This window comes from Nuphar pumila, chromosome 8, assembly GCF_984573655.1.
Source record: "Nuphar pumila chromosome 8, dmNupPumi1.hap1.1, whole genome shotgun sequence".
Taxonomy (NCBI): Eukaryota; Viridiplantae; Streptophyta; class Magnoliopsida; order Nymphaeales; family Nymphaeaceae; genus Nuphar; species Nuphar pumila.
The window spans coordinates 117,200,076-117,213,770 of NC_143256.1; the positions used below are offsets into that span (position 1 = coordinate 117,200,076).

General features: G+C 38.3%; 1 protein-coding gene across 1 annotated transcript in view; it reads left to right on the forward strand.

The window, feature by feature from the left end:
• The window catches only part of LOC149830361 (clustered mitochondria protein-like), a 71,547-nt gene that overhangs the window by 5,946 nt on the left and 51,906 nt on the right, over positions 1-13,695 (forward strand). Inside the window, exons 3-5 of the mRNA XM_090016469.1 lie at positions 5,603-5,661; positions 12,983-13,172; positions 13,273-13,404. Coding sequence (XP_089872595.1) covers positions 5,603-5,661; positions 12,983-13,172; positions 13,273-13,404 — 381 coding nt within the window. The remainder of the gene's footprint in view (positions 1-5,602; positions 5,662-12,982; positions 13,173-13,272; positions 13,405-13,695) is intronic.

Sequence of the window (13,695 nt, forward strand, 5' to 3'; positions counted from 1 at the left end):
GAGAAAGAACTCATTAACCATTGAAAGAATCTGAATAGGGCTTCAAGATAGTGCGCCTTCAAGCTTTGGAGAATAGCCTTCAATCTGAAAATACAAAATAAAAAGAAGAGAGGAGAGGGGGAGAGGAGGAGGATGCCAAATGAAAAGTAGGGCACGTTAAAAGTATCGTGACCCTCTCTTAATAAGATATATATAGGATCTAACACTACTGAACAAAATACATGAAAAATATACAGAATTACAAGTATGCCACCGCCCAAGCATGGGGAAAGCATACGCTCGGATATGGATCCAATATCGGATCCATATCCGATACAAATACAATTCTAACATCCCCCCTCAAGTTGTGCATGAGTTTTCATCATGCCCAACTTGTTCTTCAAATGCCAAAACTGTGATCCAGTGAGTCCTTTGGTGAAAAGATCAGCAACTTGTTCAGAAGTATGCATATATGCAGGGGAGATTTCCTCATCTTCTATTTTCTGACGAATGAAATGTTGATCAATCTCAATGTGCTTGGTACGACTGTGAAGTATGGGATTGAATGAAATTTTAATGGCACTTTGATTGTCAACCAGCATGGAAGATTGAGCAATAGGAAGAGATAATTCCCCAAGGAGGTGACGAAGCCAAGTAGCATCGGCAGTGCCAGCAGCCATGGCCCTATATTCAGCTTCTGTGCTGGATTTTGCAATGGCGCGTTGTCTGCGACTACTCCAACAGACAAGATTAGAATTGAGAAAGACACAATAGCCAGAAACAGATCGGCGTTCATCAAGATCGCTTCCCCAATCAGCATCAGTGTAAGTAGAGATAATATGACCATCCACAGTAGGAGACATGCGTTTATAAGTAAGTCCATCGCCAATAGTCCCCTTGAGATAACGTAAGATATGCTTGACAGCTTCCATATGAGTGTCTGTGGGAGCATGCATAAACTGGGAAACTTGATTGACAGCATATACAATGTCGGGCCGAGTGAATGTCAAATATTGAAGTTTCCCAACAATACTGCGGTAAAGGGTTGGAACAGGATATGCAGGACTGCCATCTTAAACGTTCAACTTTGCATGCAAAACGCTGGGCGTGTTAATGGGCTTACAATCAGACATACCAGAGGATGTGAGAATATCAAGGGCATACTTGTGTTGAGAAAGAGTGAGGGAATCCTCAGTCCTGTCTAATTCAACACCCAAAAAATATCTGAGGTCCCCGAGATCTTTCATTTTGAAGTGTTGTTCTAACACTTCTTTAATTTGGACGATATGAGAGGAAGTATTTCCCGCGAGAACAATGTCATCCACATATATCAATAACCAAGTAGTGATCCCTCCTTTGTGATAGATAAAAAGAGAATGATCAAGAGCACTCTTCTGAAAACCAGCTTCTTGAATGTGAAGGGAGAACCTTTCAAACCATGAACGAGAAGCCTGTTTTAACCCATATAATGACTTGTGCAACTTGCATACCCATAGATTAGAATCATTAGTAGCATATCCTGGTGGCTGTTCCATGTAGACGTCCTCTTTGAGGAAACCATGAAGAAAAGCATTTTTGACATCAAGTTGATGTAATGACCATCCAAAAGTAACAGCAAGAGAGAGAATAACTCGAATGATACTCATCTTAACAACAGGGCTGAAAGTCTCATCATAATCTTCCCCATGTTGTTGAGTGAAACCTCTAGCCACAAGTCGAGCTTTATACCTATCAATACTGCCATCTGGTTTATATTTGATTTTATAAACCCATTTAGACCCAACAACATTCTTATCCCTTGGCCGTGGAACGACTTCCCATGTTTGACATTCATTCAAGGCTTCCATTTCTTCATTCATGGCTTCAATCCAACGGGAATTTTGAGAGGCCTGAGAATAACACTTTGGTTCAGTCTGTTTATGCAAACTGGTCATAAAAAGCTGAAAATCCAAAGTGAAAGTGTTATAGCTTATCCATCTATCCACGGGATGTCTCGCTCGAGTGGACCTTCGTGGATGAGAAGGAACAATGACAGAATCAGTAGTAGAGGTAGGAGTGCGACGAGAATAAACCAAGCCAGAAAATCTGTCTAAAGGAGGATCAGCCATCTGAGTATCAGACATGTCTGCTTCAATGTGAGTACTATCCATCTGGGCATTAGACATTTCTGCTTCAATGTGAGTACTGTCAGAAGGGGCTGGAAAAGTGGTCGGTTGAATCCCATCGCTTAAGATATTAGCACATAACCATGGATCATATAGTCTGGACGCTGAATCATGAATAGCCTTGGAAGAAGTGTGAAACTGCAATCTGAGTTCATCAAAAACAACATGTCTTGAAATATGTATACGGCCTGTTAGGGGATTATAGCACCTATAGCCTCGATAATGGTCTGCATAGCCACAAACTGACACATTATAGCCCGAGCCTGAAGTTTGTTCCGGAGGCTGGAATCAACATGAACATAGCAAATGCATCCAAAAACCCGAAGCTCATCATACTTAGGATGCTCATGATTCAAAAGAAAGAAAGGAGATTTCCCTGCGAGAAGAGCTAAAGGCAATCGATTTATAACATAAACGGCCGTGTGAAATGCCTCAGTCCATAGAGTCATAGGGAGATCAGTGTCATGGAGCATGCTTAAGGCAGTCTCTACAATGTGTCGGTGCTTGCGTTCTGCAATGCCATTTTGCTGTGGTGTGTGTGGACAAGATATCTGTCTAGTGATGCCATGATTTAGCAAGTATTCAGTAAATTCAGATGATAAATATTCACCACCACCATCACATTGAAAATGCGCTATGTTGGAAGAGAGTGCGCCTTCAAGCTTTGGAGAATAGCCTTCAATCTGAAAATACAAAATAAAGAGAAGAGAGGAGAGGGGGAGAGGAGGAGGATGCCAAATGAAAAGTAGGGCACGTTAAAAGTATCGTGACCCTCTCTTAATAAGATATATATAGGATCTAACACTACTGAACAAAATACAGAATTACAAGTATGCCACCGCCCAAGCATGGGGAAAGCATACGCTCGGATATGGATCCAATATCGGATCCATATCCGATACAAATACAATTCTAACAACCATTACCTGCTTTATTATAATTAAGCAGTTAACTAAACAATGCATATATAGGATCACCTGCATTTGATTAAAACTACCGATCCTAAATATCGATAATATTCTTCAGGAATAAAACATTTTTTAGAGCCACAATATTTACCTTTTATTTTTTTTCTTTTTCTAAGAAATATTTTTCGACTCAATCTGACACTGTAGATATAATCTACATGTTTTATTTAGTGAATATCGACCTTTGGGTCAAATTTGTTTTTGACAAAAACTAATTTTTTTGAGCCAAAAAAATTGCAGTTGTTGAATTCTTTATTACTGGAAAAACTTGTTTAGATATCGAAAATCTGCGCCCCTTCCCAACCTTTGAGAGAGGGAACAGGGAACGGGGTGGGGAAACGATGCCCCTCCCCGACATTCTAAGAGGGAGAGAGGGAAGGCGAAGAGGAGAGCAGAGGGAGTCGAATGCGAGAGAGAGTACTTGAGGAGGAGAGGTTCGGCGGAGCGGTCGACGACGGCGTCGGGGTCTGGCGAAGAGGTCGATCGGCTTCGGCTTCAAGAGGAGAGGTCGGGAGGAGAGGAAGGGAGGATTAGGGCAAAAAAAATTGCCCTAATCCTCCTCTTCGCAACCCTTGTCATTGGGCAAAATTTTTTTTTAAAGTCTAAAAACTGGATAAAAACGACCTTGGGTGCGTTGACCGCACCCAGGGACGGGTTGACCGCACATGCACTCGCACCCGCGTCGCGTCGCGTCGACGCTGGTGCAGCACCTGGTTGGCCGAATCCCTGTGACTTAGTATGCTTGTTATTTAAACAAGCCAAGCTTAAACCCTTGTTTAAGCCCATCAGAGGCTAAATGAGCTTATATAAAGTGCTGCAAGCCTGCAAATGATACATCTACCCTATATTGAACTTTCTAACATGAAACAATGACAAATAGCCTAATGGTTAGTATGGGTCTCAACAATTAACTGTCGGGTTCAATAACTCCATCGCTTCCTCTCATAAGAGAGATGAAAAAAAGAAACATGTTTCTGCTCAAGCACAACCAACCTGAGCTTGAGCTAGCTCTAGTATGATATGTTGTGGGCTGAGTTGAGCTCCAACAGCCTGGCTCATGCTTGGGCTCGGTCTAACTTGCATGCAGCCCTAAATCAAAGTCCTTGCTGGTATGACATTTTCCCCTATCTCTGGATTTGGGTATTCTATATTTATTTGATTCTACACTTAAAACTGCACAGTAATTCTCTTAGAAACTTGATTAAAGCTCTGCAAGATTATTGTTGACTATATACATGCATGAGTTATGCAGTCATTTTTTTTCTAAAACTTACATGTAGTCAACTTTAGATTTTTGTTTGTCCTATGATATGATCTGCTTTAAGCCCTTTCCTATTTGCGATAGTGATGGATGAGCTTACGAGATCAATTCAAGAAAATGTACCGTGGTGTATGTTGTTTGCTGATGATATTGTTTTGATTGATGAGTCTAGAGCTGGGGTTAATGCTAAGTTAGAATTATGGAGATAGACATTGGAAGCTAGAGGTTTTAAGTTAAGTAAGAGTAAGACTGAATATATGGAATGTCGGTTTAGTAAGCAACGAAGTAGTGATGGGAGTGTAGTGAAACTTGGTGAGCAAGAAATACCGGTGAATGATTATTTCAAATATTTGGGATCCATCATTCAAAAGTATGGAGAAATTGATGGAGATGTAAATCATAGGATAAAGGTTGGGTGGATGAAATGGAAATGTGCAACTGGAGTGCTGTGCGATCGTAGAATGCCATTGCGGTTGAAGGGAAAGTTTTATAGGACGACTATTAGACCCGCTTTACTATATGGTACAGAATGTTGGGCTGCCAAGAGACATCATATTCAAAAAATGAGTGTAGCTGAGATGCGGATGCTTAGATGGATGTGTGGAAATACAATAAAAGATAAGATTCGGAACGAGGAGATACGTAAGAAGGTAGGTGTTGCACCCATTGAAAATAAGATGCGAGAGAATCATTTACGATTGTTTGGACATATTCGGCGAAGGCCTAATGATGCTCCAGTTAGAAGGTTGGAGAAATGGGAAAATATATTAGTTAAAAGAGGTCGGGGTAGGCCTAGGAAGACTTGGATGGAGATGATAGGAAAGGATATGAATGCTTTGAACCTCACCGAGGACATGGCATTGGATAGAAATGATTGGAGGAAAAGGATTCATGTGGAAGACCCAAAATGATTTTCTTTTTTTGGTTCATATCGCTGACCCCAATTGTTTTGGGATGAAGGCGTAGTTGTTGTTGTTGTTACATGTAGTCAACTTTTCTTCACTGAATTTCTTGTCAGGTGATGGATTTAATTATATGTTCATGATTTGCTCATAGTTTTTTCTGTCAGAGTTTGAAATTTTTTATGGTTGCATGGATATTTGCTACATTTCTTGGGCTGTTGTACAGTTTTAGAAATAAAAAGGAATTAAGTTTCCGATCATCGAAAATCATATTTATCTATGGACAATTTAGATATAAATAACTTGTCTATGTCTTTCCATTAGCAGATGTTCATCTCTATCCTGTTTCTGTGAAAACACAATCTGGGGAAAAGCTAGAGCTACAAGTAAGTAAATTTGGTTGATAAATTAATTTTTGAGTTTTCTGTGCTTTAGCATGCTGCTTTGCTTGAACTTACAATCACAAATTTTATTTGGTGTTTCCACTGCTTCCTATCTGGAAGATGAGTTTTTGCATTTGAAAACTTAACAGTCTTGTTGCTGTTTTCCTCTTCTTTTCCTTGTCTTTTGGTTCTGACTTTGATATTTTTTATTTGCTGATGTCATTCTCTAATGGTCAACTTCAACACACAAATGAGTCATATCCAGTAGCTAGTTTTTTGGAGAGGTGCATTGAAACACATGCAGTTAATATAATTGCACATGGAGAACAGTGAAATCTGTGATGATAAATTATGTGAAATAAGTATGCGGCTGTATTATATGCTAATAAAAGTATCCATGCTACAGAAGCTGCTTTCTAATCAGCTCTATTGGAAATTTTGTTATGTATTGAAGTTCTTATTTTTGCAAAGCTTAATTGCTTTTCTTTAAGGCTGTTTTTTGATACTTTGACATGAATGCTGAAACATATGGGTATCAAAGAACATGGATATGTAAATGTAGTTGTGTTGAATTCAAAAGGTTTTGAGTATGATGTTGCAGACCATTGATTGTCTTTCATCTATGTAAGAACATGGGCACTTCAAGGAATTGAGATCACGTGCAATGTGATTGCACACTTTAAGTTTGCTGCTGTGCTTGATCACCCACCATCTATTGCTGGGCCCCACAGCTGACAGGTGTGTCTCAAAGATGGTGGGTGATCAGGTGCAGCAGCACACTAAAAGTGTGCTGTCATATTGCACTTGATCCTCCCTTCATTCAAGAAGGATGTCTTATTTGTGTCACATGGATACCGGTACTGGGTACTTCATTGGATTCAAGTCAGAGCGTTAGACTTTGGATTTGACGTGGTCCATTACCTGTTTTTATCCATTTTTGGGTGCATCAAGGTTTGTTTTTATCCATTCTTGTATGGTGTTTGACACCTATATATATATATTTATATTGTAACAACCCCAACTCATACCCCTTGAAAATGCAAATTTTTTAAACCATTGCGGATCCCAGAGACCTGAGGCCTTTACAGTTTCACTCACAGTTGGATAACCAAACAAACCATCAGGAATCTTACATTTATCATCCAAACCATAACAACACATTATTTATTGATTCTAAAAGAAAGAAACAATAAACATATCAGAGTTATTTAAATGACATAAAAGTAAGGATAGAAAAACTGAGCCACGCTAACTGTCTAGCAAAAGTGTGACACTCGTAGCTCTCCCAGAGGCCAGTCGCTCCACTGATCACCTACCGCTGCGAAAATCATAGAGGTAGGGGTGTCAGAACCGAAATCCTGAGTATAAGTACCTCTAATGAAACAAATGAACATAAAAAATACAAATAAGAATTCATGCAATAATTTAGAGAAAATACATTTATGACAGATTCATAATTTAAGCAATCATTTAAGTAACATGGAATAAGTGCTAAATAAGAGAGAACAATTACGTATGCAGTAAAGACATTAAACATGCGTTAGTGAACAATCATCATGCATTCATAAATATATCACAGTGAAGGGAACAAGTAAATATGCATGATCTAATGCATAGTAGGACTATATATGATTTCTATGCATATGCATGAATAACTTATTATCTTTTATTAGAGTATTCTTTCGTATGCATGTCCATATTAAATGCACACAATTTAAGTTTATCTTTTGTTACCGTTGCCCGCAGATACACCAAACGGGTAAAATTTTTTTGAGATCAAGTAGGGTTCTCAGGGTAACTTAACAGACAAATTGTATTTTATTACTGAATTTCAAACTTAGCTCTCGATTGAATTATCTTCGAAACATTAAACCTCTACATCTAATGTCGGGACACTAAGGACCTTCACATCCAATAATGCCACTTTCTTGGTATACCAAAACAACAACTTTATCTACACACCACCCCCAGGTAAAGTGACAGACTGTTATTAAAACCGTGGCCAAGAGAAAGAACCTCAATATTGGGTTTAGGGGTAATCAATAAAGCACACGGAGTTTTTGATCCGCGTGGTCTCCCTAAACCGAAACTCTAAGTTTCTCATTCTTTCGATGGGAGATATCAGAATGTATATTACACTGTTTCTTTTATCTTTATTTATTATTAATAATCAATTCTTTAATTTGCAACTTAGCATGCAAACAAAGGCACAAACTTGCATATTCCTTTGCGAGAACCAATCACGGGACCACCGCTCGCGGAAAAGCATAGAACGGTGCAATACAGTGCAAAATGTTAATGTGATTTTTGCAATGCATCTAAAATAATTAAAGAATGAGCAACCCAAAGCTCGAGGCTCTTTAAGCCTGCGATGATCCATTCGATTATCGATGTATCACAAGCAAAAACCATATCAATATGCCATATATGAAATAAATTACATGCCTTCCAAATGCACTTTCATATATGCAAATCTTTAACTATGCACATGACACAAAAACATTCATAAGCATGTTTTATTTCCTTTCATATGCTAGTGACATATGCAAACTTTCATTTAATGTTCATTCTTTCGTTACGCATGCTATGTAAATTGCATACTTGCATTGCATACATACATTCCTGTCAAGGCATAATTTCTTTAAGTGTACATATACTTGTCAATACTTGCTTCCGTTTGAATATGCATAATTTCATCAAGTTTTTACATAACTGTCAATGCAATGTTTTCCTTTGAATATGCATTTACCTGTAGATGCACGTTTTCATTAAGTTGCATATGACTGGCAATGCATATTTTCATTAAGTTTGCATTTACCTGTCAATCTATGTCACAGGGATTCGGCTAGCAGTGTGCCGCACCCGCGTCGACGCGACTCGACGCGGATGCGGCACCGGGTGCGGTCAACCCAATCCTGGGTGCGTTGACCGCACCTAGGATCATTTCGGTCCATTTTTGTTTGGATTTTTTAAAAAAAAAAAAATTTGCCCTACGAAATGGGCTGCGAATTTTTTTTTAAAAAATTTTCTGCTAGCAGCTGACAGCAGCTGCCTTTTCAATTTCGTAAAAGATTTTCTCTCTCCACAATAAATGACAGCAGCTGCTGCTCCTGCCTTTTCAATTTCATAAAGGATTTTCTCTCTCCACAATAAATGACAGCAGCTGCTGCTCCTGCCTTTTCAATTTCGTAAAGGATTTTCTCTCTCCACAATAAATGACAGCTGACAACAGCTGCCTTTTCAATCCTTTTTCGTAAAGGATTTTCTCTCTCCATAATAAATGATAATGATGGTTCTTTTTAGTAAAGGATTTCCACTGTTCTCCTGTTCTCCTGATGAAATGGGTGCGTGCAGCTGTATATAAAATGAAATTTGAAAAAACCCGCGTCGCATATATATATATATATATATATATTATATTTTTTATATTTTTGCCCGCACCCCCGCACCCGGGTTTTTTGGAAGTGCCGAATCCCCGCACCCACGCCCGCACCCGCACCCGCGCCCGCACCCGCACCCGCACCCATGTGACATAGCTGTCAATGCATGTTTTCATTAATAAATCATTTCAATTAAAACATAGGAATGCTCATGCCATCATTTACATGCAACAACTATAAATTTCACATATGCACATGTATGCGCAACAAGTGTGTCATAACCTTTTAATTAAGTATGATGTACTACTGTGCAAGCATAAGAATTTTTTATTCCTTTACACACATATAGTTGATCCCAATTTTGAGTTTTACATCTAGAAAAATTAAATCACTAACATATAATATTTTTTTTTGTTCAAATCTGTCCAAACCGAGCCCAGCCGACCCAGTCGGCTGGGGCTCGACCTCAGCCCAGCCAACCAGCTGACTGAGCCCGTTTTGGGCCAGCTGCCCAGCTGACAGTGAGTTTGCGGGGGCCCAAGTGATACAGAAAAAAAAACACTTCTGTTATGCTTCCCTTTTTTTTTTGAAAGCTGCCCGATCGAGCCCCACTCGGCAGGGTTCAGCAAAATCGGCTGGCCTAGCAAGCCAGGCCAGCTGAACCCAGTTCAGCCAAGCCTGATAGGCCGGCCAGCACTTGAAGTGGGCCTGGTCGGTTGGCCGGCCGAGCAGGGCTCGACCGGTCTGCTGACCAGGCCAACTAATGGCTCCCTATTGAGATCCTCTCTTTCTTTTTTTGTATATATATATAATTTTTTTTTCTTAAGTGTATCAGCATAGGGCCAAAGCCTTGGCATGAGTGAAGGCTTGAAAGTACAGAAACAACCATAAATATGCATACACAGTAAATTTATATGGCCATATGTCATGCACTTAGGGCTTTATGCTCAACAATGCCCAAGAAATACCAAAACCCCAAATCAGGTCCATCATCAAGAACATGGTTATTCTAGTTCTGCATTCGAGATTTCACAAAAATTACCAGAGGTAACCTAAACATGTATCTTAATACACTATATATATTTTTATAAATCCAAAATACGATTTCTAAATTAATCCTTGAATCAGTCTTGATCATAAATCATTTAGACGCTAACGCACTAGATCGGCTGTCCATCATGTGTGTGTGTGTGTATATATATATATATATATATATATATATATATATATATATATATATATATATATATATATATATATATATATATATATATATATATATATATATATCCTCAAAACAAAAGTCGAATGGAAAAGAACAAAAAAAAAGTGAGGATACATAAGTTTTAACCATGGATTGAAGAGTAAATATTCAGATTTGTTCTCCCACATGGATTCCTACTAAATTATTCCATGAAAAACGAATCCGTACTCTTTTCTCATTTGAAATCAAAAGAGGAACACGTACCTTTGTAATGATTGGAAAAGAACAAGAAAATAAAAGTTGCGTGGCTGGAGAGGAAGATCCTTTTTTTTTCTTCTTCCTCTCTTTCCCCTTCTTTTCTTATCTCTCTCCTCTTCCCCTCTTTCTTTCTTTTCCTTTCTTTCTCTTCTCTTTCTTTTTTTTTTATATAAAGAGAGTGAGAGGGGGGTGAAGCCCCCCCTTCTCCAGCCCTCTCTAAAAGGACTGGAGAAGGAGAGTTTCCAATATGTGAAACTCTCTCTTTCTCTAGTTTTAAAAATTTTAAAAATTTCCATGTTGACTTTTTTTTCCAAAACTTTCTAAATCCTTTTGAAGTCCTTAATTTCTTTTGGGGCTTCTTAGGCAAGTAGGATGACTCTTTTAAGAAGTCCTACTCAGCCCTAAACCCAAATTTTTGGAATTAATAAAATCTAATTTAATAATTAAATAAATTTTGAATTTCCAAAGTTAGTTTAATTACTTCGGGAGTCTTTTTAACCCTAACTAACTTTATTTTAAAGCTTTAAACTAAATTTAAAGCTAAAATGTTTTTGGACATGGATTTGGATCCAGATTCAGATCTAAAAATTCAAACCCATATCCAAAACGAAATTGGATCGAAATCAGGATCAGACCTAGATTAAAGTGGGTCTTGAATCAGATTCAAACTCATACTAATTTTGGTCATATGCAACGGATCCAACTTGATCCCATTTCGGATCTATTTCGACAAACAACTCAATTTTTGAAAAACTATAACTTTCGGGCCAACCGGAACTCGGATTCAGAAAAATAAAATATTGTTGCACTCAGAATTTCGAGACGCATCCAACGACATATTACATGAATATCGAATTTCGAATTTTGCCCGAAAAAAACCTAAATTTTGCTTGAATTTCGCTTGAATTTAAAGGTCGAAAATAAAACCCTTTCTCACACTTCAATTGGCCCGCCTCGACCTTGCCGATGAGACCGGGGCTAAGCCCAGACTAAAAAAACATCGGTCTAAAATCGAAGCTCAAACGATTTTTCTCCCAGACTTAGCCAATTTTTTTACAAAATCATAAAAGAACTAAGTACAAAAGTACGCAACTATATATATATATATATATATATATATATATATAGAGAGAGAGAGAGAGAGAGAGAGAGAGAGAGAGAGAGAGAGAGAGAGAGAGAGAGAGAGAGAGAGAGAGAGAGTGGCACCTACTTCCACCCATTAGAAATCATAGTTGTAGGTTACATATTCTCAAACAGACCTTATAGATGTAATTAACACAGTTTATTTGATAAGTATCATATTTTGGATCATGTTTTTTGGACATCTAAATAGGTTTTTTAAGTCATGAAATTTTGGTACATTGTGAACAGTTGTCCAAAACATTTTTTTCCACTAAATAATGATTGTAGATCATATCTATAGGGACTTATCAACGAAAAAGCACTCAAATTTTGAAAATTTGAAGCTTCTATTAGGTGGGAGTAGGTGCTCAGGCTGCACCCTGTCATTACTAATACACTATGTAACAGGGATTCGGCTAGCAGGGTGCCGCACCCGCGTCAACGCGACTCGATGTGGGTGCGGGTGCGACACCGGGTGAGGGATCTGCGCCGGGGGGAACCCCCGGACCCCCTTATATATATGTTTTATTTTTTTTTTTACATTTTTGCCCCCGCCGCACCCCCGCACCCAGGTTTTTTGGAAGTGCCGAATCCCTGCACCCGCACCCGCACCCGCACCCGCACTCATGTGACATAGCTAATACATATACATATATATAGAGATAGATAGATTGTGTGTGTGCTTTCATTTGTAGGTGAATATATACATAATATTTTCTCAAAAGGACATACAAAAATGTGTACATATGTATGGCTATGCCCCTGTAGGGCCTGTACCCATACTTTTAGAAATCTCTGTCATACTCCACATACCCACACTTGTACCTGTGTGACAGAGACTTTCACAGGGACATGATTTGTACGTAAGTATCTTCATGTTTGTATGTGACAATCATTAGATTGATATGTTCTGGGGTAGAAAAGAACCCCTTTTTTAGGTGGATTCCAATCATTAAACTGAAAATTGGAGTCTTAGGAATATCCATTCCAGTGTCCTAGACAGATGAAAACATGAGACATATATCTTATGCTGGATGTGGATTTCCAAAACATGGATCGCCCATGAATTCAAACACCAACTAAGTTTTAAATCTCTCAAGAAAATGATCAAGCATGAGATAACAGAATCTAAAAGTCAAACTTTGTCATGGTATTCTTCCCAAAAATTTAACTATTTTCAGTTATTGATTCTCATATTTTTTCAGGGTGTCTTCTGACTATTTTAGTAACTTGAATATATTGACGTTAACGATTTATGTATCCATCTTATTTTTTCTATTGTTAAAGTTCTTGGTCCATTACTCTTGCAATCTGAATGTTTCTGGACTCTGATTTGGACTTTGTATGTCAAAACTTGTAGTTAAATCCAGGAGACTCTGTGATGGATATAAGGCAGTTCCTTCTTGATGCTCCAGAGACATGCTTCTTTACTTGCTATGAATTGATACTCCACACGAAGGATGGTTCTGTTCACCATCTAGAGGATTATAATGAAATATCTGAAGTTACAGATATTACAATTGGTGGTTGCTCATTGGAGATGATAGCAGGTGCAAGTAGTTTGAACTTTGAACTATCAATGTTTGCACTTTAGTCTTATTTGAGTAAACAGTGGTAGTATGTTTGAGCTAATGGGTTTGATTAATACAGGATTATATGATGAAAGATCTATAAGAGCTCATGTTCGGCGTGCCCGAGAATTGCTTACTCTTTCCTCTCTTCATTCTTCATTATCAACATCATTTGCATTGCAGCATGAAGCAAGTCATCAGACTGCTGCAGGTATGTGCACAATCTTATTCCGTATTTATTGCCAATAAGATGTTAGAACCTAAAAAGAAGCATATAAGGTTAATCTTCGTCAGGCTCAAAGAAGAGTGGCACATGGACAACTTGGACACAACTGTGATTTCATCCAGTTATTTGACTTGGTGGAGTCCATTCTACTCGGCAAAATTATTGACTTGGAGCTTTTACTAGTCCAAGTTCATCTCCCAGATGAAATAGTTGCCTAAGCGGATTTAGTTTAGTCAAGTTAGACTTGACAGAGCCTGGTTAAGATTAGTTGAAAAT